The 27,179-nt window shown below is 36.5% G+C and overlaps 1 protein-coding gene across 1 annotated transcript; it reads right to left on the bottom strand.

Annotated features, from left to right (window-relative positions):
* Positions 1-2,481: 2,481 nt before the first annotated feature.
* MYL4 (myosin light chain 4) lies at positions 2,482-26,365 on the bottom strand. The gene is made up of 7 exons (XM_039359169.1): positions 25,996-26,365; positions 18,640-18,667; positions 7,216-7,365; positions 6,679-6,852; positions 5,617-5,694; positions 3,784-3,828; positions 2,482-2,902 (listed from the first exon to the last, which is right to left on the bottom strand). Exons 1-6 carry the CDS (start codon positions 26,104-26,106, stop codon positions 3,800-3,802), a joined length of 570 nt encoding a protein of 189 aa, XP_039215103.1. The 5' UTR covers positions 26,107-26,365; the 3' UTR covers positions 2,482-2,902; positions 3,784-3,799.
* Positions 26,366-27,179: the final 814 nt, after the last annotated feature.

Genomic DNA, 27,179 nt, shown 5'->3' with positions numbered 1-27,179 from the left:
GGAAGGCATAAAGAATTGAAATAGGCCAAGCTTATATCAGCAAAGTACAGAGTCATCCAAATTAACAGTGCCTTTATCCTGGAGAATTTCTAACTATTGATATTCAGGAAGTATAGTTTCAATTTGAAGAAATATTGTTATCATACACTGTATGTCAATTCTATAAAAACTTATCTGCCAACAGAAATTACTAGTGATTTTAACTTTCATTTAAAATAAATATATAATTACAATTTGTAGCAAATTAATGTTAAACTACAAGTCCTCAAGTCCACCATGTGTAGAATTATTATCCATTGGTCTAAAACATACCATTAGAAAATATGATTTAAGCAGGATCAAACTTGGATAATATTTAGATAGAAGACAACTGGGAATCTAGGGCTATAGAAAAGATGGGGAAGTCAAAACAATACATGTAAAGAATGCAAGTTGAATATATTCATGTCATGAGGAGTCAAATTTCACTCAGTAGTCTTTGATCAAGCAAATGTCACGAAACAGTGAGGAAGATTCCAAATACATCAAAAATCTTAAGCCAGGTGTTCTTTTTTAAAAAAAATGGTTTTAAGAGAACAAGAAAGCACAACCTGTGATCTCTGTCATAGGATTTATTCAGAACTGCTGTTGAATTATAATTTTCATACTTCAAAACAGGAAAAGTATTAAATACATGTAGAATAAGAGTGCAATTAATGTACTTTTAAAGAAATGCACCTTAAATTGTATCAAATTTAAGGCCTGTTTTATTATGCAAGTTGTGACACATCAATCCTGTTGTGGTGAACAGCATGTCAAAGTTTGTATGCATCTTATTTTTGCTTAGGAATAGATTGCAGATCTCCCTCCTCTAAACAACCATGTCTTCTGCTTTTTACAATTATTGTTTAGTTACCACTGAAAACTCCTATAAGGAAAATTACGTATCTTCCAGTGTTACCCAAATACAACCCTGGAATGTTGCTACTGATAATGGAATGCTGTGAATTCATTCTTAAGTTGTCTTGTATCCATGGAGCAATGATCTAATATGATAAGCTTGGCCTGCTATCAAGGTCTATCTTAGTTTAGCACTTTTTTCTCATAATAGCTGACAGATGCCTCAGGGATGTTTGAAGCAGAAAGCAGAGCATTTTATTTTCCTCAATTATTTTGCTGCAGTTGGTATTTGGAAGTGTGCTGTCCTGCTCCTTGGTAGACTACCTTCCATAAATGTATTCACCCTTCCCTCCCCCCCCCATTTAAGCTTGTTTGAATTATTGGCCATCGCTACATTTTCTGATAATTTCATAATACTAATTATGTCTTGCGAAGAATACTTTGATAGAAGGAACCTGAAGCATGCTCATTGGGCCAGATTTTGTGGGATGAGCAGAAAAAGTTGGAGATTGGCAGTCATGCAAATAGCCTTTTACCATGAAAGGTTTTATAGATGAAAACCAGCATTTTAAATTGCACCTGGAAGCCTGTGTATATGTGACAGTCAAAGATGATCACCAAAGCCTATTCCAGCTGGACTTTTGCTGGGTTCCCCTGACAAAAACCATTGCCTGCCATATGGGAAAGATCCTAGATATTTGTTTTAAACTACTGTTTTAATTGTTTTAAATAGATAATTGTTTTAAATAGAAGTTGCTTTAGAGCAGTGGTTCTCAACGTTTATGTGACGGCGACCCCCGTCACACAAACGTGCCGCGCATGCGCGGTGGCGCCCCCTGAGGGGGGAAAATGGCGGATCGCCTTGTTTGGCGACCCCCGAGAAATGGTCGATCGACCCCAAATGGGGTCGCGACCCATAGGTTGAGAACCGCTGCTTTAGGGGGACTGTTATTCTAAACAGTAGGATATAAATAATTGCCATAAATATATTTGTATCTTTCTGTTTTATATTTATGTAATAATTATTTTTTCTTTATGTCTGCATTACCTTAATTATAAATAAACTTGAATGTTTTTTTTCAAACATGTGGCAGGTGTTTAATAACTATACATAGCTATCATGATATGGGGCAAAAATGTATATATTGATTATAAATTGCCCTTTCTACAAAAGCCAAATAGTTGCTGCCTTCTAATGTTTTCTTTAGGCTGGTGCCTTCCAGATATCTTGGATTACAAGAATTGTCACCATTGAATCAAGATGGAATGGTCAAGTGTCAGTACTAAAATCCCACAAGTGTATATAGTATCAATTTGGGGAGAGTGCTTAACATGTCAGGAGGAAAATAGTTGATGAAAATGTTTGGTACTTTGGCAAACTGTTAAATTGTTGTCATATAAAATTAATCATTAATTATGAAAAGCTACATTTATTTTATATGTTTTAATATTGCTTATCTTTTTGAGCATTTAATTCAGTCTGCCTTTTATAGATATTGTGCACTTCCATCCCAAAGAGAGCTCAGCAACTGTATGTTCCTCTTCTAAAGAGTATCTCACAGTTTACTATCCTTTAGCAAAAATGGGACATTCTGCAGTTGGTTGAAAGATAGAAACAAACAAATCTTTATTTTTTTCATGTAGCAACATTCTCCAATCTGATGTGTTCCATATCTGATTAATTATAATTCCCACTATCCCATGTCAAATAACCATTACATATGGCCATTACATATGCACAATATTTTCCCTTTCTGGCCTTTTTTTAACCAAATAATAATTTGTGCATCCTGCACAGATATTCATATTTTAATTTGAATGTACTAGATGCAACAAAAAGAAGAAACTATTAAAAAAAGTAAAATTTGAAATTGATGTAGAGGTGTTTAATGCAGTGGTTTTGTTATTATAATGGGCAGCCCCTTTAATGTGGTTTGTGGTAGATTCATCTCCTACAGAGTTTTAAGGGGGAAATAGTATGAGGAAATTTCTGCCGAATCAGTTTTTTATTCATCTGAAGAATCTGGAAAGAAAGAACAAGATAATTGAATGAACTCTTCTTAGTAATTCTTTTTTAAAAAATGTTAACTATGTGTAATCTAATCATGATATAGTTAGCTATACATTTTCATTCAATGGAACCAAGATTGTTTCCAATAATAATAAAATACAGCAAATGCTGTTATTTATGGCTGCAACAACACAGAATTTCGTTGAACACAGTCTTGTGGAAGAGGCCAGCTTTCTGTTTCAAAAAGACACAAAAGGAGTGCACTTTTGAATTTCATAAAGTTATTAGATCAATTAGAAACTCAATTAGTGTAATCAATTAGTGTCCTTCCAATTAGTTTTTCTCAGTGAGGAGTTGCCCAAACATTTTATGAGAGGAGATTATCACACTTGTGTCTTCTGTAATACTGTAATTATTGGTGGATATTTGTGTGTGGGGGTGGGTGGGTGGGTGTGCATGCGCTCATGCCATGTTGCCTCATTACCCGTACTGCACAATCATTTGACTGTACAGATGTTTATGAAAATGCAAAAAAAAGCAAAGCAAAATATATTTATTAAGGAATCCTTATAATCCCTGTGTCTGTCTGTTTATAGCTTTGTTGCTTTTTTATTCTCTAATTCTGTTCCTAGTTTTAATTAATTTTATCAGGTCACGATCAATTTTGCAACATCCTGAAACTTCCATGACATTACCCTCTATTTTCTAATTTCATTTTTCCCCTTCTCATTGCTACTTTGAGACTTGCTAATGTTAAAATATTTAGCACTAGCATCACCTTCCATACTTACTTTCAGGACTAAGAAAAGTGTTAATATATGCCAGAAAACATACATCTTTTCCTAATCATGTTATATAACAATTTAAACAAGAAATGTTGAAAAAGTACTCACTTTCAAGATTCTAGCGTCAGCCAGACATGATATGCTTGACAAAAGCTGAGGAAAATAAAAACAGAAATTTAGAACTAATACAGGTTAATCTGTAGATTATTGGAAAGAATTGTTTTACATAAAAATATTTTGCAGATTTAGTCAAATGTTAAGTCCCATCATAGTCAGTGCAGAGCCTTCAAAATTCAGTTCACATAATCTAGATCATTAAGTATAATAAAAATAAAAAAAGGATTTGAAAGGTAGTTCCGGATGGCCTGAACAAGCAAGCTATAACACAGTTCTAGAAAGCATTTTTTTTCTTACAATAATTCAACATAAATTGATAATTTATACATTTCTATCAATATTTTTAAATGGCACACTGGCAGAGACCTTGGAAATCAGTCTTCCTCCTCCTTAGCTGGCCTGTGAAACTGCCTGCCACTTTGCTGGGGGGATGGGAAATAAAGGAAGCTGCAGAGCTTAAGGAAAATTGCACCCTCACTCCCCATTCTGGCATGTCCCCAGGGACTCCCTCCCTCCAGGGAGGAAAACGGCTCACCCATCACTTATGTGCATTCTTCAGCCAGCTATAACATTACTAGTAGTCATCTAAGCCCCTCCTTTCCTCACTGCCTGCTGCCATTATGAAATTTCAGATTTCAGCCTTTGTTTCAAAGCAGCCAATCCTCTCTTATCTGTAGGGCCTTGCTGCTAGTTGATTTGGTGCAGGGGCTAGAGAGATGGGGAAAAGGGCAGGGAAACAGTTGTCCCATCTTCCTTTGTGCCATGCAAGCTATGGGTTTCTGGAGAATATAACCGAAAAATTTAGTAAATGCTGAAATGGCCACCACTTCCCCCAATTTCATTCTTGGTCATGATTCCTAGCATTCTGTAAATTATTTCATTTAAATTAGTTTGTTTTAATAAACTAATTTACTAATTTATTACCCTTCCAATTTTGCCCAGTTGATGGTCACAAACTGATACAAGATTTTTATACATACACAGATCACAACTGAATGTTTGTTTTTGTTTTACATTTCTTGCTGTGTTCAGAATCTTCAGATTGGGCTCTGTTGCAATAATAGTGAAGAAATTTTGTAGATAGCAATAGCACTTAGACTTATAAACCACTTTATAGTGCTTTAGAGCCCTTTCTAAGCAGTTTACAGAGTCAGCATATTGCCCCAAACAATCTGGGTCCTCATTTTACCTCGAAAGGGTGGAAGACTGAGTCAATCTTGAGCCAGTGAGAATTGAACTGCTGGCAGTTGGCACAGTTAGCCTGCAATACTGCATTCTAACCACTGTTACACCACAGCTCTTGGATGGCTATACATCTCTCCCACCCACCCCCAATTCTGTCCTTTGATCATCAAAATGGTGCCAACCCCTGCTGTAAAGACAGTGCAGGTAAGTAAGTGACAAAAAAGTTTTGATCCTAAATTTAAGAAATAATTTTTATAGAAAGTTAAATGGCATTCAAATTCTCAGGCCATTCTAATTGTATCACTAATAGGAGTAGTCCTTATGTCCCAAATAGAAAGTAGCTGAATGGAGTGGAAAGCCTACCCAATCATATTAATAGAAAGCTATATGATTGCAGTATCAATCTTTATTCTAGCAGTAACTTCAGCAGCCCATACATTTTAATATTGTTTCATTCTATTTCTTCAGAGAGCCACTGTTTATTCCTGGCTGCTTTGTACTCAGACTTCAGAGAAATAAAATATCAGCAGAAACTTTACAGCATTAGGAAGATTTAGCAACAGCTCCAGCAATAAACAGCAAGTGCAAAGGGTCCTTTTAAACAGATTTTTTGAAGTGGGTTTGATCCACTTAAAATACCTTCATAGTTGATGCAGCCATTAGCATCTTCTTGTCCAGCCATCAATTGTTCAACTTCACTCTCTGTCATCTTCTCGCCTATAAAATAGAAATCAAATGAGTTTAATTTTGTTTCCGTGCTTATCTCTGAATACAGGAGAAGTACTAAGAACAGAAATGGGAATTACTTAAATAATCTGGTTGTTGATATTAAATAAGATCTATTTTTTTCTTTCTTAACCTTCCATTCTCCAAATCTATTTGGATTGTAAATCACAGAATGTTTAGCTAGCATGGACAAAAGAATTCTGAAAGGCACCAAGTCAAGGACAACTGACAAAGACAGATGCTTAGCACAGCAGAAGCCTCCAGTTATTCCATTGCATCCTGTGCTAAGTAGCTCCTGATGCAGTTGCATATGCAACAATAATCCCAGAAATATGTGTAATCACAAAAGAATTCCATTTGCCAAATGAGAGAATGAATTCTTGCAAGAAATGAATGTTCCGCTTGTTTTACATATGAATGGGAATTGTGACAAAAATGAAGAAAATTAGAAAACCAAGCAATACAGAAATGCCTTCTGTATGGGCTGCTATGCTTCCATAATCATAAACAGAGGTTAATGCCTGAGAAGTTTACTCTGAGATTTTTAAGGGCAAGGCTGTTCCTTTATTATAAAGTATTATTGAAACGCCTTAGTCACTTTCACACTTGGGCCCCTTCTCCTAGGCATTGATCTTGCACAATCAGTTAGAAAAAAAATCCTAACATGGTAGTTCCATAAACCACAACATATTATTATAAAAACACACACAAACGCACAGTACTCGTAGAAGTATCACAAAAAATAATCTGCTTTAAATTCCAATCTACTGTCTGAATTAATCATACCAATGTGCTACATAGTGCATGCACACTAGAATATGTATGAACATATGGATTATTTGAAAGACAGCAGACAGATTGGCTAAATGCTAATTATTCTGGAAGGCCAAACCTTGCCAAAACATAATTTTTGTCACAAATTCTACAGATATTCTACTTCCTTTAACATACTATGGACTAAATTCCTTCCTGTACCTAAAGTAGCAAGAACGTGACGCAGCTCAGCTCCCATGACAGTGCCATTTCCTTCCTTGTCAAAGACACGCAGTCCTTCCACAAAGTCCTCAAAAGTCCCTTGGTCTTTGGATCTGGCAATGTGTTGAAACATTGGGAGGAAGGTCTCAAAATCCAGCATCTTTGTGTTCATTTCTGACAAGAAAGAGCATAATGATGACAAATATCAAAAATAACAGTTCTGATTCATTTTCTGTCTCTGTCTGCCTCTCTCTCTCTCTCTCTCTCTCTCTCTCCCACACACACACACACACATACTCACTTCTCCTGTGTGCTACAGTTTCCCCATTTCATCAGTATAGCTTCTTGTGACAACAAACTTTGAAACTAATTCAAGCAGATCTGAACTTGGAAAGGATATATTATAGTTTAGAAGAATTAGGTTTGGCAATTGCTTCTAGATCAGTTATTGAACATGCAAATGTATAGTTTTATGATAGATAGGAAACTTCTGGAGTAGGACATGAAAAGGGCTGAATCTTTCCTGTATACACGTACCTTCTGGCTTTGGTTTCCCTAGCACTTTCAAGACCTCTGCATTGGTTGGGTTCTGTCCCAGGGCTCGCATGACATCTCCACATTGGCTGTATGTGATTTTCATTTCTCCAGTTGGGGTCCTGTCAAAGAGCATGAATGCTTCCTTGAACTCTGGGCAAAAAACAAAATCCCATTAGCTCTTAATATTAGCAGAAAATTTTGTAGAAATCCTTCCTAACCAACATGTGGAAATAGTTCAAAGAACAGAAATGGAGGCCTATTTTTTCTATATATGGGAGTTTTGGAGTTAAATGTATCTGAACTTAAAAGAAAGCACAACAGCTAGACTAGGTAGCAAACAGAAATATTAGAATGTATCTCTTTCCATGTAAGAAATTGTAAAGCAGAAAGTGATTTGGGCTGTTGTTCTATGGACATTGGAATGGGACAATTGGCTGTGGCCACCTGGCCATGCCCGCTTCACCTCAAGTTCCCCACCACAGCTGACTCATCAGGGGTGCTCATCATCAGCTGCTGCCTGCCAGACATTCCATACTGTTGTAGGGCACCCCTGGGCTGTACACTGCAGATTCATGGCAAGGCAGCAGCCAAGCGAGCAGAGATTCATGGTTTTCTGAAAGGGAAAAAATGGCTAATAATAGAATCCTTTCAAGCACACCCAGAAATCAGGAATTGTTTCATTTCTTCTGCTAAACTAAAAAAAAACCCTGCCTGGCCCCACTCTGCACCCAGCTCCTCCGAGATGCTCTGGCATTGTGAGAAGGAGCTGGGTGCAAAGCAGGGCAAGGCAGGATGCAACAGGAGGCGGTGGCCTCCTCCTTTTTAAAGGCTGTAAGGGAAAGGCCCTGTCCCCACTGGCTGCCTCAAGAATGCTGGATGGCTGAGTATATTAAAAGAGAAACAGTTGGTCATAACTGAAATATATATATATATATATATATATATATATATATATATATATATATATATATATATATATATATATATATATATAATAAAATAAAATATAATTTTATTATATATATAATATAATAAAATAAAATCTGCTACCAGATCTAGGCCTTGGGTTGTGTGAACAGTGGGGTATGCCTATAGTTTCCAAGAGAGGTTCATATGAACTTGGGAGTGAGGCACCCTAGTAATCATTTCCTGGAGAGAAAATTCATCCAGTCTTTTTATTGGTTGCGATCTGTCATTCCTTTCGCCTAACCTTAACCCATCACTAGCTGGAGGAGGCAGGGTGGGGCTGGGGTTGAGGCGGAGGCGGAGCTGGGTGGCTGGCCAAGTGGACTCAGGCAGAGTCTGGCTAACCGTGGCATTGTGGGGGTTTTTTTTCCGTTCACCATGTCAGAATCTAAGCATAGATCAAATCAAACATTTTGAGCAATGTCAAATTCTGGCACTAATTCGCCACGGTATAAAGAAACTAATCTAGACTTGGTAATCTTATAAAAGATAGTAAGTTTCCAACCCCTAATTTTTAACAATAACATTACAGTAGCAGGGTTTCTTTTAGTTTGGCAGAAGAAAGGAAGAACAATTGGGGCACAACAAGGTAAACTTTCAGCCAACCCCTTCTTCCAAGTTCCATTTAGAAACTGAAAACAAATTCCTGATTTCTGGATGTGCTTGGAAGAATTCTATTATTAGCCAATCATTCCTTTTCAGAAGCACTTCGAATCTCCATTTCCCTACCTGCTGCCTTGCCATGAAACTGCAGCATTGAGCCAAAGGGCTCAATGAAAAAGCATGGAACATCTGGAAGGCAGCAGCTTACAGGGACCCACTGAATCGTTCCTCTGGTTTGCTTTCTCCTTTTCTTTTCACCATGCCCATATACAAGGCCACTCTGAGCTCGCACTTTATAACCAAGTCACTTCCGCTTGTGCACACACAAAGCGCAATAGGTCGGGAAGCAGCGCTTCTTGCCAGGGCAAACAACACATTTACCCACACACACACCTTTCCAGTTTCCACTTTAGGAAACCAGGACACACGGCTAATTGGCCAGGGACAAGTGTCCCTCAGCAAATTGCCTGGGATGAGGGGGCAGGGGAGAAACCACAGGGACAGGTGGTGGGAGAGGAGCGCTGGTGGAAGACCAACCAAGAATGACTTCCCATGATGAGTCAGCTGCGGTCGGGGTGTGTGGTCAAGATGAAGCTGGTGTAGCCAGGTGACCATGAACAACTGTCCTAGACCCTATGAACACATACTTGAAATTTCAGCATCTCAAAGCTCTTGCATAATAAAGAGGAAGAAAACAATTAAATATTTTAACATAAAAATGAATAATGTTCTTTAAATATATTGAACAAATAAAGTGGTAATATAAAAGATGTGCCAGGCATGTTATTTTTTCCAACATATTTGTTTGGAATAGATTATTTATTTATTTATTTATTTATTTATGAGACTTATATACCGCTTTTAAGTGCAAGCACTCTCTAAGCCAGTGGTTCTCAACCTGTGGGTCGGGACCCCATTTGGGGTCGAACGACCATTTCACGGGGGTCGCCAAACAAGGCTGTCCGCCATTTTTTTCCCCTTTTCTTTGGCCATGCCCCTGGCACCCGATGATGTATAAGTGGTTGGGGGTCACCAAAACATGGGGAACTGTATTATGGGGTCGCGGCATTAGAAAGGTTGAGAACCACTGCTCTAAGCGGTGTATACCAGTAAGCAATGTATATATATATTTACATTGCCCCCAACAATCTGGGTCCTCATTTTACCTACCCCGGAAGGATGGAAGGCTGAGTCAACCTTGAGCCACTGAGATTTGAACCGCTGACTTGCTGAACACAGTCAGCTAAAGTGGCCCGCAGTACTGCACTCTAACTGCTGCGCCACCTCAGCTCTTTATAGATTACAGGAAAAGGTAGAGAGGTTGGAAAGCTGACTGACTTCAGGCCAGTCACTTTCTCTCAGCACTAGGAAGAAGACAGTGGCAAACCACTTCTGAAAAACCTTGCCAAGAAAACTCCAGGGACATCCAATAATTGAATACAATTGAACAGAAGGTGGTGGTGGGGGGGAAGCTTTTAGTTGAACTTCAAAAGAAAATTCCTAATACTAAAAACAGTATAATCAACTTGGCTCTGAAGAGACATTTGAGCAGAAACATGAAGCCAATGCATTCAACATTGTAGATTTTAATGTTGAACAGATCAGAGTCATGATTTCTAAGAATGCTTCTATTTCTATAGTATTGTACTACTATTCCATTTAAAAGGAATCATATTTATTGGCTTTTTGGTTATTAAATCAACTTAAATCTATTTGTGCTTAGATAATTTCTAAATAAACTATTCTATATTTTGAATCTATGTTTTATTTAAAATTGCAGGAAGCTTACATTCTTTTGTGTGGCCATCTGAAAAGAAAAACAGTGATTGAACTGAAACCTAATTAATAGCATAATCCATGTGAATCCATTGGATTTAGTGGGAATGATTAAGTCCCATTCAGTAAAACAGTATACTCATAGTATAACTACTGTATCTGGATCCTATAAACTGGGTACTACTTGAAATGTTCAGTTTTAATTTCAGTCCAGAATGTTACCTTCAGGGATGAATATTTCTGGAAAAATCAAAATTATGTTATTTTTGTATGTGATAGGTTTTAGCTTCTTAACTTGCTGCATTATCCGTTCTTTATCCTTTAATTCTGCAAGCTGAATAAGAACAGTCCTGCTGCATTGGTTTGCATTTGATTTGTCCCTTTTCTGTGGTAGTCGATAGGCTTTGTCCACCACAATAATAGGGCCTCCTAATTTCAGAATCTGTGGTAACCATTTTTCTATGAAGGTTGCCATATTGTGGCCCTCTTCTTTCTCAGGCAAGCCATGGATCCTGAGAGTTCGAAGTTGCATTGATTTCTTCATCTGTTTCATGTAGCAACTGAGGTGTTTATTTTGTTTAATTGAGCAATCTAAATCCTGTCTGCATTCTTGCTCGTGCTCAATTATAGAACTAGTTGCAGCAATTGACTGGGCAAGGCTGTGAATTTGCTCTTCCAACATATCCATCCTTGAATTCAAGGCTGAAATTTTACCATCAAAATCCTTCACTACCTCTGAGGCATGGTCTACTTTTTTCTGGATCTCCAACATCACCTTTTTCATGATTGTATCTCTACCATTGAACGATCACAAGAAGTCAGTGCCAATGTGCAACCTCAGACAAGTGGAAGCCCAAGTGTCTTAAGCTCCACAGAAATCCTTGGGCCACAGCAATAGTTGGGTTGGCTTATTATTAGGTCATCAGTGACATCATAATGGCTAATAATATATCAAAAGATTTGCAAACTGGATTGAACCTCAAGATTGAAATTCAGACCGCCCCCAGTGCAGTTTTTCTACCTTCCCAAGCTATTGCTTGAGATTTAGCCAACAATTCCCATAATTTGTAGATAACAATGTCTTTTGCCATACTATCAACCAAAATAAAATATAATTCAACATATCTAACCTTATCTAGGTTTCGCCATTATATGCCTCTTCCTCTGAAAAAAGGGAATTGCTAGTATTCAAAAATACAGGTTAAAACCCATTGAAATATTGTGAAGTTTCTATATATAGGTAACATAGCTGCTTATTCAATAGCTTTCAGATGGTAAAAGCTATTATACAAGGCTATTGCATATTTGCATCTGTCTTCATGCAAAAAAAATAATAATACATCCCAACCTATCAAAAACATAACTGTAAAAGATAGACTAGGGATATAAATTAACATAAGAAAGAAAATGGTAAAAGAACAGCTATCCACTCTAGACACCTAGAGTGGTGGATTACATGCCATAGTTCTGAAGAAGCTGGCAAACATGATCTCAGAAACACTGAAAAATATCTTTCATAGATCCTGGAGTACTGGGGAACTACCAGAGGACTCAAAAAGAGCTGATGTGGTTCTCATCTTCCAAAAAGGAAAAAAAATAGATCCAGGAAACTACAGACCAATCAGTCTGACATCAATACCTGGGAAGATCGTGGAAAAGATAATTAAGCAAAAGATCTGCAAACACTTAGAAGCAAGCAAAGTTAAACCAGAAACTAACATGGGTTTATCAAAACAGATCATGCCAAACAACTCTTATTCTTTGACAAAGTGACTAAATTAGTACCAACAAAATGCAGTGGACATAATATACTTTGATCTCAGTAAAGCATTTGAAAAGTATATCACAAACTACTTCTTGGTATGCTAAACAAATGTGGGATAGACAGCATCACTATCAGATGGATTTGTAACTGGCTGACAAACTCAATATGCAGCCCTTAATGGACTACATCTACATGGAAAGAAGTAAGCAGTGGGGCACCCCAAGGTTCCATTTTAGGCACAATACTCTGCAACATCTTTATACATGATTTAAATGAGGGAATAGAAGGGGAACTCATCAAATTTGCAGAGGACACTAAACTGGCAGGAATAGCCAACACCTCAGAAGATAGGCTCAAAATCCAGATGGATCTTGACAGATTTGAACACCATGCCCTATCTAACAAATGAAATTTAATGTAGAGAAAAGTAAAGTTTTACACTTAGGCAAGAAAAACCAAATGCACAGGTACAGACTGGGTGAAACCTGGCTTAATAGCAATAACTGTGAAAGGGATTTGGAGTCCTAGTGGATTATCACTTAAATATGAGCCAGCAGCATACAGCACAGCCAAAAAAGCCAATGTAATCCTAGGCTGCATTAACAGAAGGATAGAATTAAGATCATGTGAAGTACTAGTACTGCTTTATAAAGCCTTAGTTAGACCACATTTAGAGTACTGCATCCAGTTTTGTTCACCATATTATAAAAAAGATGTTGAGACTCCGGAAATAGTGCAGAAAAGAGCAATAAAGATGACTAGTGGGATGGAGCTAAAACATGTGAAGAATGATTGCAGGAATTGGGTTTGTCTAGTCTAATAAAAAGGACTAGGGTTGACATGATAGCAGTGTTCCAATATTTGAGGGGCTTTCACAAAGTAATAGTAATAGTAATAGTAGTAAAGTTGGAAGGGACCTTGGAGGTCATCTAGTACAATCCCCTGCTCAGGCAGGAAACCCTACACCATTTCGGACAAATGGCTGTCCAGTCTCTTCTTAAAAACTTCCAGTGTTGGAGCATTTACTGCTTCTGGAGGCAGGCTGTTCCACTGATTAATTGTTCTCACTGTCAGGAATTTTCTCCTTAGTTCTAGGTTGCTTCTCTCCTTGATTAGTTTCCACCCGTTGCTTCTTGTCCTGCCTTCAGGTGCTTTGGAAAATAGCTTATTCCCTCTTCTTTATGGCAGCCCCTGAGATATTGGAATACTGCTATCATGTCCCCCCTTGTCCTTCTCTTCGTTAAACTAGACATACCCAATTCTAGCAACCGTTCCTTATATGTTTTAGCCTCCATTCCCCTAATCATCTTTGTTGCTCTTCTCTGTACTCTTTCTAGAGTCTCAACATCTTTTTTACATCGTGGTGACCAAAACTGGATGCAGTATTCCAAGTGTGGCCTTACCAAGGCATTGAAGAGTGGTATTAATACTTCACGTGATCTTGATTCTATCCCTCTGTTAATGCAGCCTAGCACTGTGTTGGCCTTTTTGGCAGCTGCACCACACTGCTGGCTCATATTTAGGTGATTGTCTACTAGGACTCCGAAGTCCCTCTCACAGTTACTACTATTGAGCATGGTGCCACCTATGCTGTACTTGTGCATTTGGTTTTTCTTGCCTAAATATAGCACCTTGCTTTTTTCACCATTGAATTTCATTTTGTTAGTTAGTGCCCAGTGTTCAAGTCTGTCTAGATCCTTCTGTATCTTAAGCCTGTCTTCTGGAGTGTTGGCTATTCCTGCCAGCTTGGTGTCATCTGCAAATTTGATGAGTTCCCCATCTATCCCTTCATCCAAATCGTTGATGAAGATGTTGAAGAGTACTGGGCCCAGAACAGAGCCCTGGGGCACTCCACTACACACTTCCCTCCATATAGATGCAGTTCCATTGAGGACCACTCGCTGAGTACGGCCGGTCAGCCAGCTACGGATCCATCTGGTGGTGATTCTATCTACCCCACATTTTTCTATCTTATCAAGTAGTAGGTTGTGATCTACTTTATCAAATGCCCTACTGAAGTCCAAGTAAATTATGTCGACAGCATTCCTCTGATTACTAATTTTGTCACTTGGTCAAAGAATGCAATAAGATTTGTCTGGCATGATCTATTTTTTTTTATTGAAAATTTTAAATTTTACAAAACAAATCCCTTCCCCAAACCCCCACCCTCCCGTACCCTCCCCCATCTTCCCCAAACCTCCCATACTCTCCCTCAACCTCCCCAGAGCTGAGTACAGGCTTAATTAAAATTTTCAAAGAAAATAAAAAATAGAGAAAAACTTAAAACACATATAAATCCTAAAGAAATCTAAATACCTTAAATTAAACAAATTATCTTCTCTAAAACATAATAGTTACAAACATTAAACACACATTATAATATACTTTAAACATTTTCTAGTATTGTACTTATATTATTATCCATCATTCTATATAGAATCCCCAAAACACAAATTTAAACATTACTTTCTTTAAATATCCATACCTACAATATAAGATCTAATCTCCCTCTTTCTTTACTCTAGAGCACAAAAATAAACATATAAACATTCATTATACCGTTAAGACTGGATACTCTTTTGAATAGTTACACTAAATACTTAAATTTAAACTTCTTATCTAAAATTTTCGTTCAATCACCATAATCTTCTCTCCTTTCAAAAAAAGAAAAAACTTAAAAAACATATAAATCCTAAACAAATCTAAATACGTTTAATTAAACAAATTAGCTTCTCTAAAAAATAATAATAGATCCCATAAACATAACTTAAAACATTAAAATTCCCTTATACCTGTTTAAATCTTTACCAATAACAAATTCCTCCACAGTAAACACATTCCTTCTCTTATCTATAAACCTCTTAAAGGTAATTCCAAAAAAGTTTGTAAATCTTAGTTCTCCTGCAATCTCAATAGTCTTCTAAATATTTAAACTAAATACTTAAACTTAAACTTCTTATCTAAAATTTTCATTCGATCTCCATAATCTTCTCTCCAATAGCCAGTTCCATCCACTGTAAACACAATCCTTATCAGTCTCTCTTGTCCATAAATCTCGAAAGAAGTACTTTAAAATCTGCCCTTAAAGGTAGCTCCAAAAAATTTGTAAGTCCTGGTTCTCCCAACTCAGGAACCAATACTTGTGAGGCTTCCTTAACCTCCTTCTTCTGTTGGTCTTTCTCTTTACGTTTATATGTTGCACAAGTTGTCCTCTGCTCTTTCATCTCGACTTGTTGAGGCCCCTCAAACTGAAATTTCCCATTTTTAATTAATATAGGCTCTTCACACTGCAATTCTGCCCTTAAAGGTTGCTCCAAAGAGTTTATAAATCCTACTTCTCCCGCAGATTCAGGAACCAATACTTGTGAACCTTCCTTGACCTTCTTCTGTTGATCCTTTTCTTTACAATTGTATGTTACACCGGTTGTCTTCTGCTACTCCATCTCTACTTGTTGAGGCCCCTCAAACTGAAGTTTCCCAATTTTCATAAGTGTAAGCACTTCAGATTGCAATTCTGCCTTTTTATCTTCCAAAGCTTTAAACGTGATAGGTGGCGATGAACATACCCCCAGGACCGAAGTATAAAAGTCTTTTGCTTTAGAAACAGTATTAAGACTATAGCGTATCCCCAGGTAATTCACCACCATTCCAGTCGGAACATCCCATCTGAACAAAATTTGTCTCTTTTTAAGTTCGTCTGCTAAAAAAGCAACTCCTTTCTTCTTCTTAAAATTTTAAATGGGATCTCCTTTAAAATTATAACATTTTGTGAAGCAATTTGAAACCTCTTCTTATAAAAAGCTTGTATAATTTCATTGCTCAGGGATCTTTTCCCAAAGTAAATTACCACATCTCTTGGCAAATTCTTTTGCTCTGCCACCACAGAATTAACTCTAAATGTCTGTTCAATTTCACTAAGTATTTCCTCTTTTTCTCTATTCAAAATCACAGCAAAGTCCTTTGCAACCATCTCTCTCAGATCTCCTTGCACAGACTCACCCAAACCTCTGCTTCTTAAAGCATATTCCATTTGTTTATATTGAAGCATAAGAATCTCATCTTGAAAATTTTTCATCTCTTTTTCCATACTTTCAAATTTTTCCTCCATCAATTCCACTTTTTCTGCTACTTCTTCTACGCAAGAATTCAACTTTTCAAGAACAGAGGCAACTCCTTTTAAAGCCAAAACTATCTCTTGCCTCAAAGTCTTATTGTTTTCCTCTAGAATCTCTTTCATTTCTCCCCTAATTTGAAGTATAACATCTCCCATCATATCTTGCAAATCCTTCACCATTGTTGACTGTGGCAAAGAAGAAGATGAGGCTATTAATTTAGGTTGTTGCGCTGATGATGACACCGAAGAAGAAACCACTTTAGAAGCTGTAGGGATTACTGGACGCTTTGGAGCCATCTTAAAAAAATCTTTACTCCTTCTTAGAAATTGCAAAAATTAAACAAAGAAAAAAAAGAAGTTAACTCCATACAATCAAAAAAAAAATCCTTCAAGAGGAGATCATTATAATAAAAAAAGGAGTTCAAAAAAAAGAAGAGAGAAAGAAAAAAGAATAATTAAATAGAAAAAATCCATTCCATTTTTTTAAAAACACAAACAGTACAAAAAACAAACCAAAAAAGTACAAAAATAATAATACTAACACTCCATTCCAATCATTAAAAAAAAACAAAAAAAAAGGAAAAGGGAAAGGGAAAAAAGAAACCCCAAAAAGCCTGCCGGTCGCCATTCTACCTTCTGAAAAAAAAAAAAAACACCGAAAGGCTTGCCGATCGCCATTTTACTTTCCCTTTCAACAAAGGAAAAAAAAAATAAAAAGAGGGAATATAAAAGTAAAAACAAATCTTTGAACTTAAAATCCAAATAAAATCCAAGAAAGCAAAAACTAAATCCTCTACTCAGCTCTGTCCGCTTCTAAAAAAACCTCACCAGTTAACTTTAATCGCGGAGGTGGTTGCAGCGGCTTGTTTTGTCCCTAGGGACAAAAGCAGCTGGGAAGCGGAGACAGTCTGAACTCCGTGGGAGCACTCCTTTCACCCCCCCAAAAAAACTTTGGGGGTGCATAAGAGGCTCTACCACTATTCAGACACCTCTCTACCCCCCCCCTTTGCCCAGGAGAGGGTTTTTGAACCGCTGAACAGCTGGTGTCCGCTGTTCATAGCGATTCAAACACTTACTCAGGAGGACGGCTACAAAGTAGCTGCCATTGCGCACGCAGATCCACCAGAAGTTTTCTGGCATGATCTATTTTTGACAAACCCATGTTGGCTTTTAGTAATGACTTTGTTTGCCTCTAGGTGTTCGTTGATTCGTTGTTTGATTATCTTTTCCAGGATCTTCCCAGGTATTGAGGTCAGACTGATAGGTCTGTAATTTCCTGGATCCATTTTTTTTCCTTTTTTGAGGATGGGAACTACATCAGCTCTTTTCCATTCCTCTGGTAGTTCCCCTGTGTTCCAGGATCTTTGAAAAATATAGTTCAGTGGCTCCAATATCACATCTGCCAGTTCCTTGAGAACTCTGGGATGTAATCCATCTGGTCCTGGCGATTTGAACTCATCTAGGCTGGACAGGTGCTCACTAACCATTTTCTTGCCTATCTTAACTTGTGTTTCTATTTTGTTTTTTATGGCACTATTTTTGATAGGTTGGTCTGTTTTTTCCCTTTGTGTAAAGATGCAAAAAATGAGTTAAATAGTTCTGCTTTCTCCCTGTTGCTTGTCACCTTCTTGCCACTTCCACCCACTTGCCACTTCCACCCACAAAGAAGAGGGATCAACCTATTTTCTAAAGCACCAGAAGGCAAAACAAGAAGCAATGGATGGAAACTAACCAAGGATGGAAGCAACCTAGAACTAAGGAGAAATTTCCTAACAGGAAGAACAATTAGTGGTAAAGCTTGTGGGCGCTCCATCAGTGGAGGCTTTCGATATGAGGGTCTCCTGCTTGAGCAGGGTGTTGGACTAGAAGACATCCAAGGTCCCTTCCAAGTCTGTTATTTTGTTATGGTCTTTGATTTTGTTCAATCATGCTACAGTATAATGTTACATATGCAAAACAAGCCATTCTAATTTGTTTATAAAACCATCATTAAAAGTCTCAATATGGTATATGAATGCAGCAAATGATCTGATACCAACATAATTTTTATCATAAGTCCTGCTGAATTTAATGGCTTTCATGGTTTATGGGTTAATGTATTTTGTGAACTCAACTAATGGTAATTTATTTCACTAAAACATGGAAAAGTAGAAAATAGCATACATATGAATACAATAGTTTTAAACCAACCATTACTTACCTTCAATCTGGTCAGCATTGAATTCAATCTATGGGAGAGAAAGGGAAAGGCATACTTATTAATTATTTGCTATTCCCTTTTTACAGTTTGACTCAACTTGGTCAATCCATCTCTTAGCATGTACTGCATATTAAGATTAGCAATAAGTGCACCATTTGAAAATTGAAAGATCAAATTAGGGACAGAGCATCATGGAGAAAATCTACAAGATCACTAAGAGTTGACACTGACATGATACCACATAATTAGTCAAATTATTTGAATAATTTGAGGTGTCTACAGGCTTTTTAGTACATGTACAAACAAGACTAGAGGTAGTCTTCAACTTATAACCCACCATAGATTCCAGAATTTTGATCACAAGTCGAGACACTACATAACTGGACATTTTATGACCATTTTTACAACAGTCCTAAAGTCATTCACTGTCATTAAGCGAATCCAGCATATCCAATGGGTTTTTTCCCATGTTCTGCTGGCAAATGGCAAAAAATATGGCAAATTGCAATCACATGATAACAGACCACTGCCACCAGTCTTAAATCTGAGTCAGTTGCCAAATGCCCAAAATGTGATCATGTGACCATAAGGAAAGGAGCAGCAGTTGTAACTTTGAAAATAGATCATAAATAGCTTTTGTAAAGTTTGTCATCATTTTGAATAGTTGTTAAATGACCAATTATAAGTAAAGGCCTACTGTAGATAATTTTATTTACTCATTTTTTAAATCTGGTCATACTTTCTAGAGAGAAGAAGTCAATGATGAGAAACTATACTTTTATATTTAGTGCATTTCTCAGGTTGGGATTCTGTAGATAGATTCACATAACATTCATATAATTTGGCTATACTGTACATACTGCTCAAACCTAATGAGCTATGATTTTTCAATAAACCATACTTAAGCAAACTATGTTTTGGAATGATGGGTGAATTCAATTGTATGTGTCAATTGTAAGCTAAAGTATATACAGAATTGCATGAAATTGCTATAGCATGAAAATATTTTTATGTTAGAAATCCCAGCCAAACACATGTATTCTTCAAATTGAAATGAAACTTACCCTTTCTTCCCTAATTTCATCTCTAGAGTCTATCTAAACCATTCCCCCCCCCTCCATCTGTTGTCTCTTTCATTCTAAAACTTTGATTGCAATACTTGTCAGGCAGCGGAGTTTATCTGTTGCTTTTATAAAGTTCCACAAAGTGATGCTAAACATAATTCTTATTTAATCAGAAATGTTTTTATAGTTAGGATAGCATTACCAGGTTTCTAGTTGTTTTTCATAATCTAGCATAAAATCACACAGAAATACTCCACCCTGTACAGTATGTATGTGACAGCTCACATCTTTCTGTGTCTTCCAGCTCATGTCTTCCAAAGATGATAACTCCCAGTCAGACATTCTTAAAGCTTCCATTTAAGTTCCACTCCCATCCCAGTTAACTCAAAATGGCACTGGCTTTATGTAGACATTAACACACTCAGAACAACTATCTGTGCAAAGTACATAAAACTGTACTCACATTACCTTGTCTAAAAGCCTATCTATATACATACACACTTTACATATGAAGACTTTTGTTCCAGATGACATGAAAGAATATCAGAAAAAAACCCTGCAATATGGTTGATTGGTTTGAGTCATCCCCCTCCAATTATTGGCAAACCAAGCTAATTTGGCTTAATTAAGTATTATTAAGAATACTCTGTATTAACATTTGAAGGAATATAACCTAAACAAGGACTATTATGTAAAAAATATTTTTAGAATTTTTGTATTTTTTTCTACAAAATCATCCATTTTATAATTATTTTATAGAAGGTTAAATCTCAAGAAAGGTGAAATAGCACAATGAGACTTAAGCATTTTCATTAATATGGAAATATACGTCAACTAATGAGAGAAGATAAAAACTCAGAAAAAGGAATCTATTGCCCTGCAAGAGGTAATGGTTACTATATTGAAAATCTGGACAGGAAAGTTCCACCTTCTATAATGTATCATCCATTTTTTGCTGCCAACGGTCATGTGTGAGTACTACCACTTACACCCAATGTTGTAAGAAATCATAAGGTTTCAGAAATACCAAAAAGTCAAGCAAGTTGTGGAACTCACAAATAGCCCAATGAGAGCCCAACAGAATGCTGATTTGAGGTGAAAGATAGAAAATTAGGTTCAGAGCAGAGTATTGTATCCTGGAAGAGAATGTGGCTGATTAAACGGAAGAATAAAAAGGAGCACTCTGCCATTGCAAGTTTTTTTCTGGCAGTCCCACTACTAAAACATCTCCTTATTTTCTGATCTCCTGGCAGCTTCTATTTCTTAATTTATTGTCCAGGTTCTCCCCATTGACCTAATCCTGAACTGAAGGAAAATGTAATCAGGTTGTCACTGTGAGTGGAGAAATATAGTATGTCAGTTTCATGTTTGTTCCTGTACATTTCTACATTAGTTTTAAAAAGTCCTATTCATTTTCATGAACATTTCTCTTAATATATACATTTCTTTATGTTCCTTTCTTAGGATATACTTTTTTTGCAAATGGTTTTTTTTTCATATTATTTGTTAGATTATTTCCTTTAATTATTCCAGTTATATATCTTCATTTTTTTTATTCCTGAAATATAAATTGGGCTATGAAATAACAATTGGTTCAAAAGCACCCAGTAAATATTCAGTACAGACTTGAACTGGATCTCCATTATCCATTTCAATCCTTATCCAAAATATCATGCACTTTTGGTGCCTTTGTTTGCACACTTTGCAAGCAATATGTACAAATCCTTAGGTGTGTGCTTTGAATTCCACGCAAGAGGAATATTTTAAAAAGTGAAGATTTCACTCATTCTGGCTTAATTATAGATTGCTAGTGTTGATTGGGCAAATTTACCAAAAATGTAATTAAACTCATAGTAAGCTGGACAGACTTGAACACCGGGCCTTATCTAACAAAATGAAATTCAATGGTGAAAAAAGCAAGGTTCTACATTTAGGCAACAAAAACCAAATGTACAGGTATAGTATAAGGGGTACCTTGCTCAATAGTAGTAACTGTGAGAGGGATCTTGGAGTCCTAGCAGATAACCACTTAAATATGAGCCAGCAGTGTGCTGCAGCTGCCAAAAAAGCCAACACAGTGCTGGGCTGCATTAACAGAGGGATAGAATCAAGATCACCTGAAGTGTTAATACCACATTACAATGCCTTGGTAAGGCCACACTTGGAATACTGCATCCAGTTTTGGTCACCACGATGTAAAAAAGATGTTGAGACTCTAGAAAGAGTACAGAGAAGAGCAACAAAGATGATTAGGGGACTGGAGGCTAAAGTATATAAGGAACGGCTGCTGAAATTGGGTATGTCTAGTTTAACGAAGAGAAGGATGAAGCGGGACATGATAGCAGTGTTCCAATATCTCAGGGGCTGCCACAAAGAAGAGGGAGTCAAGCTATTTTCCAAGGCACCTGAAGGCAGGACAAGAAGCAACCTAAAACTAAGGAGAAACTTCCTGACAGAACAATTAACCAGTGGAACAACCTGCCTCCAGAAGCGGTGAATGCTCTAATACTGGAGGTTTTTAAGAAGAGACTGGATAGCCATTTGTCCTTAATGGTGTAGGGTTTCCTGCCCGAGCAGGGAGTTGGACTAGATGACCTCCAAGGTCCCTTCCAACTTTAGGTGGCGCAGCTGTTAGAGTGCAGTACTGCAGGCCACTGTAGCTGACTGTTCAGCAGGTCAGCGGTTCAAATCTCACCGGCTCAAGGTTGACTCAGCCTTCCATCCTTCCGGGGTAGGTAAAATGAGGACCCAGATTGTTGGAAGCAATGTAAATATATATATATACATTGCTTACTGGTGTATACACCGCTTAGAGAGTGCTTGCACTTAAAGCGGTATATAAGTCTCATAAATAAATAAATAAATAAATATATACATTGCTTACTAGTGTACACCGCTTAGAGAGTGCTTGCACTTAAAAGCGGTATATAAGTCTCATAAATAAATAAATTATTATTATTATTATTATTATTATTATTATTATTATTATTATTATTATTATTATTATGCCCTAACCATAGGAGCTGAATTCATATTATGTATATGTGTGTGTGTGTATTCACATAACAATATATAACTATATAACTATAAACTAAATAACTATATAGCTATATTAATATATATAAAACTGGCAATTTATTATGATTTACCAGGTTTATGTTTTAGTATCTGTGTTTGTGCTTATATATATTTATTAGCATAAGTCATCTTTCCGAAGACAAGGTTCAAACCTTTTCCATTCTGTTCTGAAGCTATTAATAATTCAACCCCCAAGAGCTATCTTACAAGAATGTGCCACTATCAAAGGAGAGGAATGCAAAAAGTTTTTCCCTTGCCTCCATGATAACTTCAGAGAGCAAGGGTTTTGGGGATTGGTTCTGAGTGCCTGTGGAAAGCAAATGATAACAAGAAACACATGACCTACTGCTTGTTAGACAATTAAGTGTGTTTCAATGTTATTAAGAGCAGCTTACTGGCACTTAAATATTAAAAAGAAATGTACCTCTAAATATCAAATATTATGGACAAACAATGGATAACAAGTTGATACATTCCTCATAAGCTTTTTCTGTCATTCAATCATTTTTGGAAACTGGATTCAGGTTAATACATCTTTTCTACATTCGGTATTTTAATGCCAGATTGAAAGTTGAAAGGTTGGCTCACTATATAGTGATTTAGATTAATGGTGCACTTGGGTGGGATAGAGAAATGAGCTGAGAACAACAAAACTTTAAATTTAAATTTTAAATGTCATTTAATTTTTAAATGAAATTTAATAGAGACGAATGCAAAATTCCTTACTTAAGAAACAAAGTATGAAGATAGGCTAGAAGATACTTGATTTGGTAATAGTGCTGTGAAAAAGATACTAATCAGTTACAAACTGAATATGGATGAACATGATAATGTGGTTGGAAAAGAGGCAAATGCACTTTTAAGCTGCATCAACAGAAATATAAATTCCAAATCATCTTCTTATTCTATAATATAGAATAACTTAATTCAACCAAGCTGTGGGCTAATCAATATAGAATCTATACTGATTAGCCCACACCTTGGTTGAATTCAGTTTTGGACAACGCTCTTTAAGAAGGATTCAGAGAACATGAGAGAAGAGCAAACCATATGACAAAAGGATTAGGAAAATACCATAGCTCTATGAAGAAATATTGAAGGAACTAGGAAGGTTTAGTCTTGAAAAGAAAAGGTAAGGGAGGGGGAGATAGAACTTAACAAATACCTGAGCAAATGGAACATAGAAAAAAAGGAAAGATTGTTTTTAGGATTGTAGAGTGCTACAGTTCTAAAGAATAAAGAGCAGTTGGATAGTAGAACCAATTTTCCACAGAATGATAAGCTGCATCTTTCTGAAAGAGTTGAGATAGAAGTTAGGTAGCCATCTGTCTGGAATGCTTTACTTTAGATTCCCCTAACTGTCCCTTCCCATTCTATAATTTTATGATTCTGTGCAGCTTCAGTGAAACCATTTGGCTTCTGTATACATTTGGCAGATATATTGACCTATTTCATGCAATGTTTTATTTAGTGTATGGTGTATCATATATGGATTACCAATATAAATTAACATTCATGCAATGTAATAAGTTGTGATGCAGCTTATTTAATTTGGGTTTATAGTAAATCCAGTCCCTGGGATCTGTACAAATCCAATCAATTGTGGTTTATTTGATAAATAATGATTAAACATACTATTGTACGGTGTATGAATCTAATTATTTTCAACAGTAAAACAAGTAGCTCCAAAAGAATAAATTCTCTCTTTAAAAAATAAAGAAAAAGAGAACTTCAAAAAAAATCTATGTCTTCTTATTTTTATATTGTCTCATCTGTTTTTCTTTACCTGGGTTTACATCAGCTGAAATTCCAAAACTATGCCATAAATTGTGATAATATTTTCTAATGTGCTTCCTGTATCATGAGTTCAATATGACTATATAAAAATGTTGAAACTACATCTTTGATGTTATTTTCTGCCAAATAATCTTCTACAAAGGAAATTGGAAAATGAAAATGGAGGCCATAGCCATTAGGAAAATTTTTTTAGAAAGTTATGATGTCCATCATTGACACCATTATTCCTGCTATTTTTTCTATGTGAAAATTAATAGAGAAAAGAGATGATGATGTCATCATAGTCTAACATATCAAAGAAGAACAAGATTGGAAAGTGTGTTATTTGGGAAAGAAAATGAGAATGAAATATTCAGTTTGTATTTGTGAAAAATCAGTGTATAAAACACTGTACATACTTACACATTAATTTATCGCAATGCAAAACAATTTTTGTACGTTAGTGATATCTTCTGCTTCTTCAGAATAATGCAGTATCACAGAAGGCATCTATACCAAACTTTTAAAAGTCCCTGAATAGACAGATTTTCAAGTTTTGGAAACTTTTGGAAGTCTTTCAAACTAGATGTAGTTGAAAACAATGTGGAAAAGGGACTAATATTTATTTTGTGAACATTCATTCCATTTTCAACAGTGTCAGCATGAGTTTTAAACAAGAAAACATGTAGAATCTATTTGACCACAATGAAAACAACAGAAAATAAATAAATAAATATTTTATGGGAAATTAAACATTTCTCAACATTTTCAGTTTTTTTCAGACCGAGAAAATGAACATATATAATATTCATTCTTTAGAATCATAATATTTTTGATGAAAACATGTTACAAACAAGTAATTTCAGGTTAAATACAAATTTTATCAAAACTTTCAACACCTGAATTATTTTTTATCAAGCACCAGAAATATTAAAGGTTACAATTAACTGTACTATCCCGTTTCTGCAAAATATATTTATACTCATCAAGCAGAAGCTGATTTCCAAAATAACTATTCATTGTAGATCACATTATTTAAGATAAATAATGAATGTTTAATATTACCTGAAGCTGGGTAAGGAAGAAGTGGGAGGCTGATAAACTAAATTTCAGAGTAGCCAAATGATAAATTCAGAATAAAAATGTGGCTTCTTCCACTATTTAAATTCACTAGCTTGGGGAACCCTGTTTGAACATAGTCACCTGTTGCAGGCCATTTAATGTGTCAGTGGCAGAACTGTATTCCCTGCTCCTTTTTCCAAGAAGGATAATAAATAGCTATGCTTTTCTAAACCTGATGCCCTTTCAGATGTGTTGGATCTTGGTATCCAAAATCTTCTCTAGGATTATATGGAAATTATAGGAGTTATTGTCAGACACATCTGAGGGCAGCAGATTGGTAGAGGCTGGAACAGGAAAAACTGAAGTTCCTACTTACAGTCACACTTTTGGGATCAAAGGCAGGTTCTTTAGGTGGTTCTGGAGCTGGAGCTGGAGCCGCAGCTGCTTTGGGGGCTTCTTTCTTGGGGTCAGGCTTTTTAGGAGCCATGAGTCTGGATTTCCTGCCAAAATGCTGGGTTGAAAAAACCTTAGGGGCTTCAAGGAACAAAAGGCAATACTTGCATCCATGCCTTATATACTCAGCTGTGGGTCTCCTACCAAGGGGTGGGTAAATTGCAAAGACAACTGTTTACTATAAAAGGAAGGGTCTCCAAAAAAGTAGCCTGTCTCTCACTCAACAATTGTCCTTTGTCATCCACAAGAGCCTGGCTTGACTCCATGTCCTATGACAGGAAATGCAGGCTGCTTTTGCACACCTGAGGTGGGACAGCTTACTGAAATGGAAATGCTTTTTTTAGAGGATTATCCAGAAAAAAATCATACAGCTTTTTGCTCCTCAATCTGTCTCTATACTCAAGGGGAACAAAGTGTGTCTTTTTATAGGCAAGCCTTACAAGTGCAAATGCCACAGATTCCTTTCAAGGTCTGGATTTACTTTCTGACACTTTCCCAGTGGAATAGTTGACTGCAAGCTGTTTGATCAACTCTCTCTCTCTCTCTCTCTCTCTCTCTCTCTGTGCGTGTGCGTTTGTATGTGTGTGTGTTTCACTAGCTGATCTTACTGGAGAGCCTTATTTGGCTTTTCTCTCATTTTATTATCAATCATATCTTTTGCAATCTTGCCTTTTCCCTAGAAACAAATTATTTTTCAAAACAATATGTTGCATATTGAATGACAACACCTGGGTTCCATAGTACTAAATTATTGCATTAACTTTTGCTAAACAGGGTGTACAATAAGGGAGGACAGTCTTTTAGGGAGGACAGTCCTCCTTTTGTGAGTTCTGTCCTCCCTAGAAAAGTGTCCTCCTACATGTCCTCCTTTTCAATATTTGAAGACTAATCTGCAGGGCTTTTTTTTTCCTCATAGAATGCTCAGAACAGCGTTGTGGCACCTTTTTTTGATGTTTTTTTTTTCAACTTTTGCATGAGCTGTGCTACTCCCCCCTATTGGCTTTCAAAAGCCAATAGGAATTGCTGCTGAGCACGCCAAAACACCCGGTTGGCAAACTTTGCACATGTAAGTTGTCTGCAGCGAAGGCAAATTGGCAGGAACTTTGC

The sequence above is a fragment of the Crotalus tigris genome, unplaced genomic scaffold (genome assembly GCF_016545835.1).
Source record: "Crotalus tigris isolate CLP2741 ecotype Arizona unplaced genomic scaffold, ASM1654583v1 scf7180000019068.10715455, whole genome shotgun sequence".
Classification (NCBI taxonomy): Eukaryota; Metazoa; Chordata; class Lepidosauria; order Squamata; family Viperidae; genus Crotalus; species Crotalus tigris.
Note: the sequence above shows the minus strand (reverse complement) of the source record. Positions and strands in the feature narration are given on the sequence as shown.

What these genes read in the sequence shown, in the direction of transcription:
- MYL4 (XM_039359169.1), bottom strand. Translation starts at nt 26,106, where the DNA reads ATGGCTCCTAAAAAGCCTGACCCCAAGAAAGAAGCCCCCAAAGCAGCT. An exon ending in TTGATCCCAAAAGTGTGACT is followed by an intron (nt 18,668 to 25,995) that starts GTAAGTAGGAAC and finishes TCTCTCCCATAG; the next exon opens with ATTGAATTCAATGCTGACCA. An exon ending in TGGCTGCATCAACTATGAAG is followed by an intron (nt 3,829 to 5,616) that starts GTATTTTAAGTG and finishes TATTTTCCTCAG; the next exon opens with CTTTTGTCAAGCATATCATG.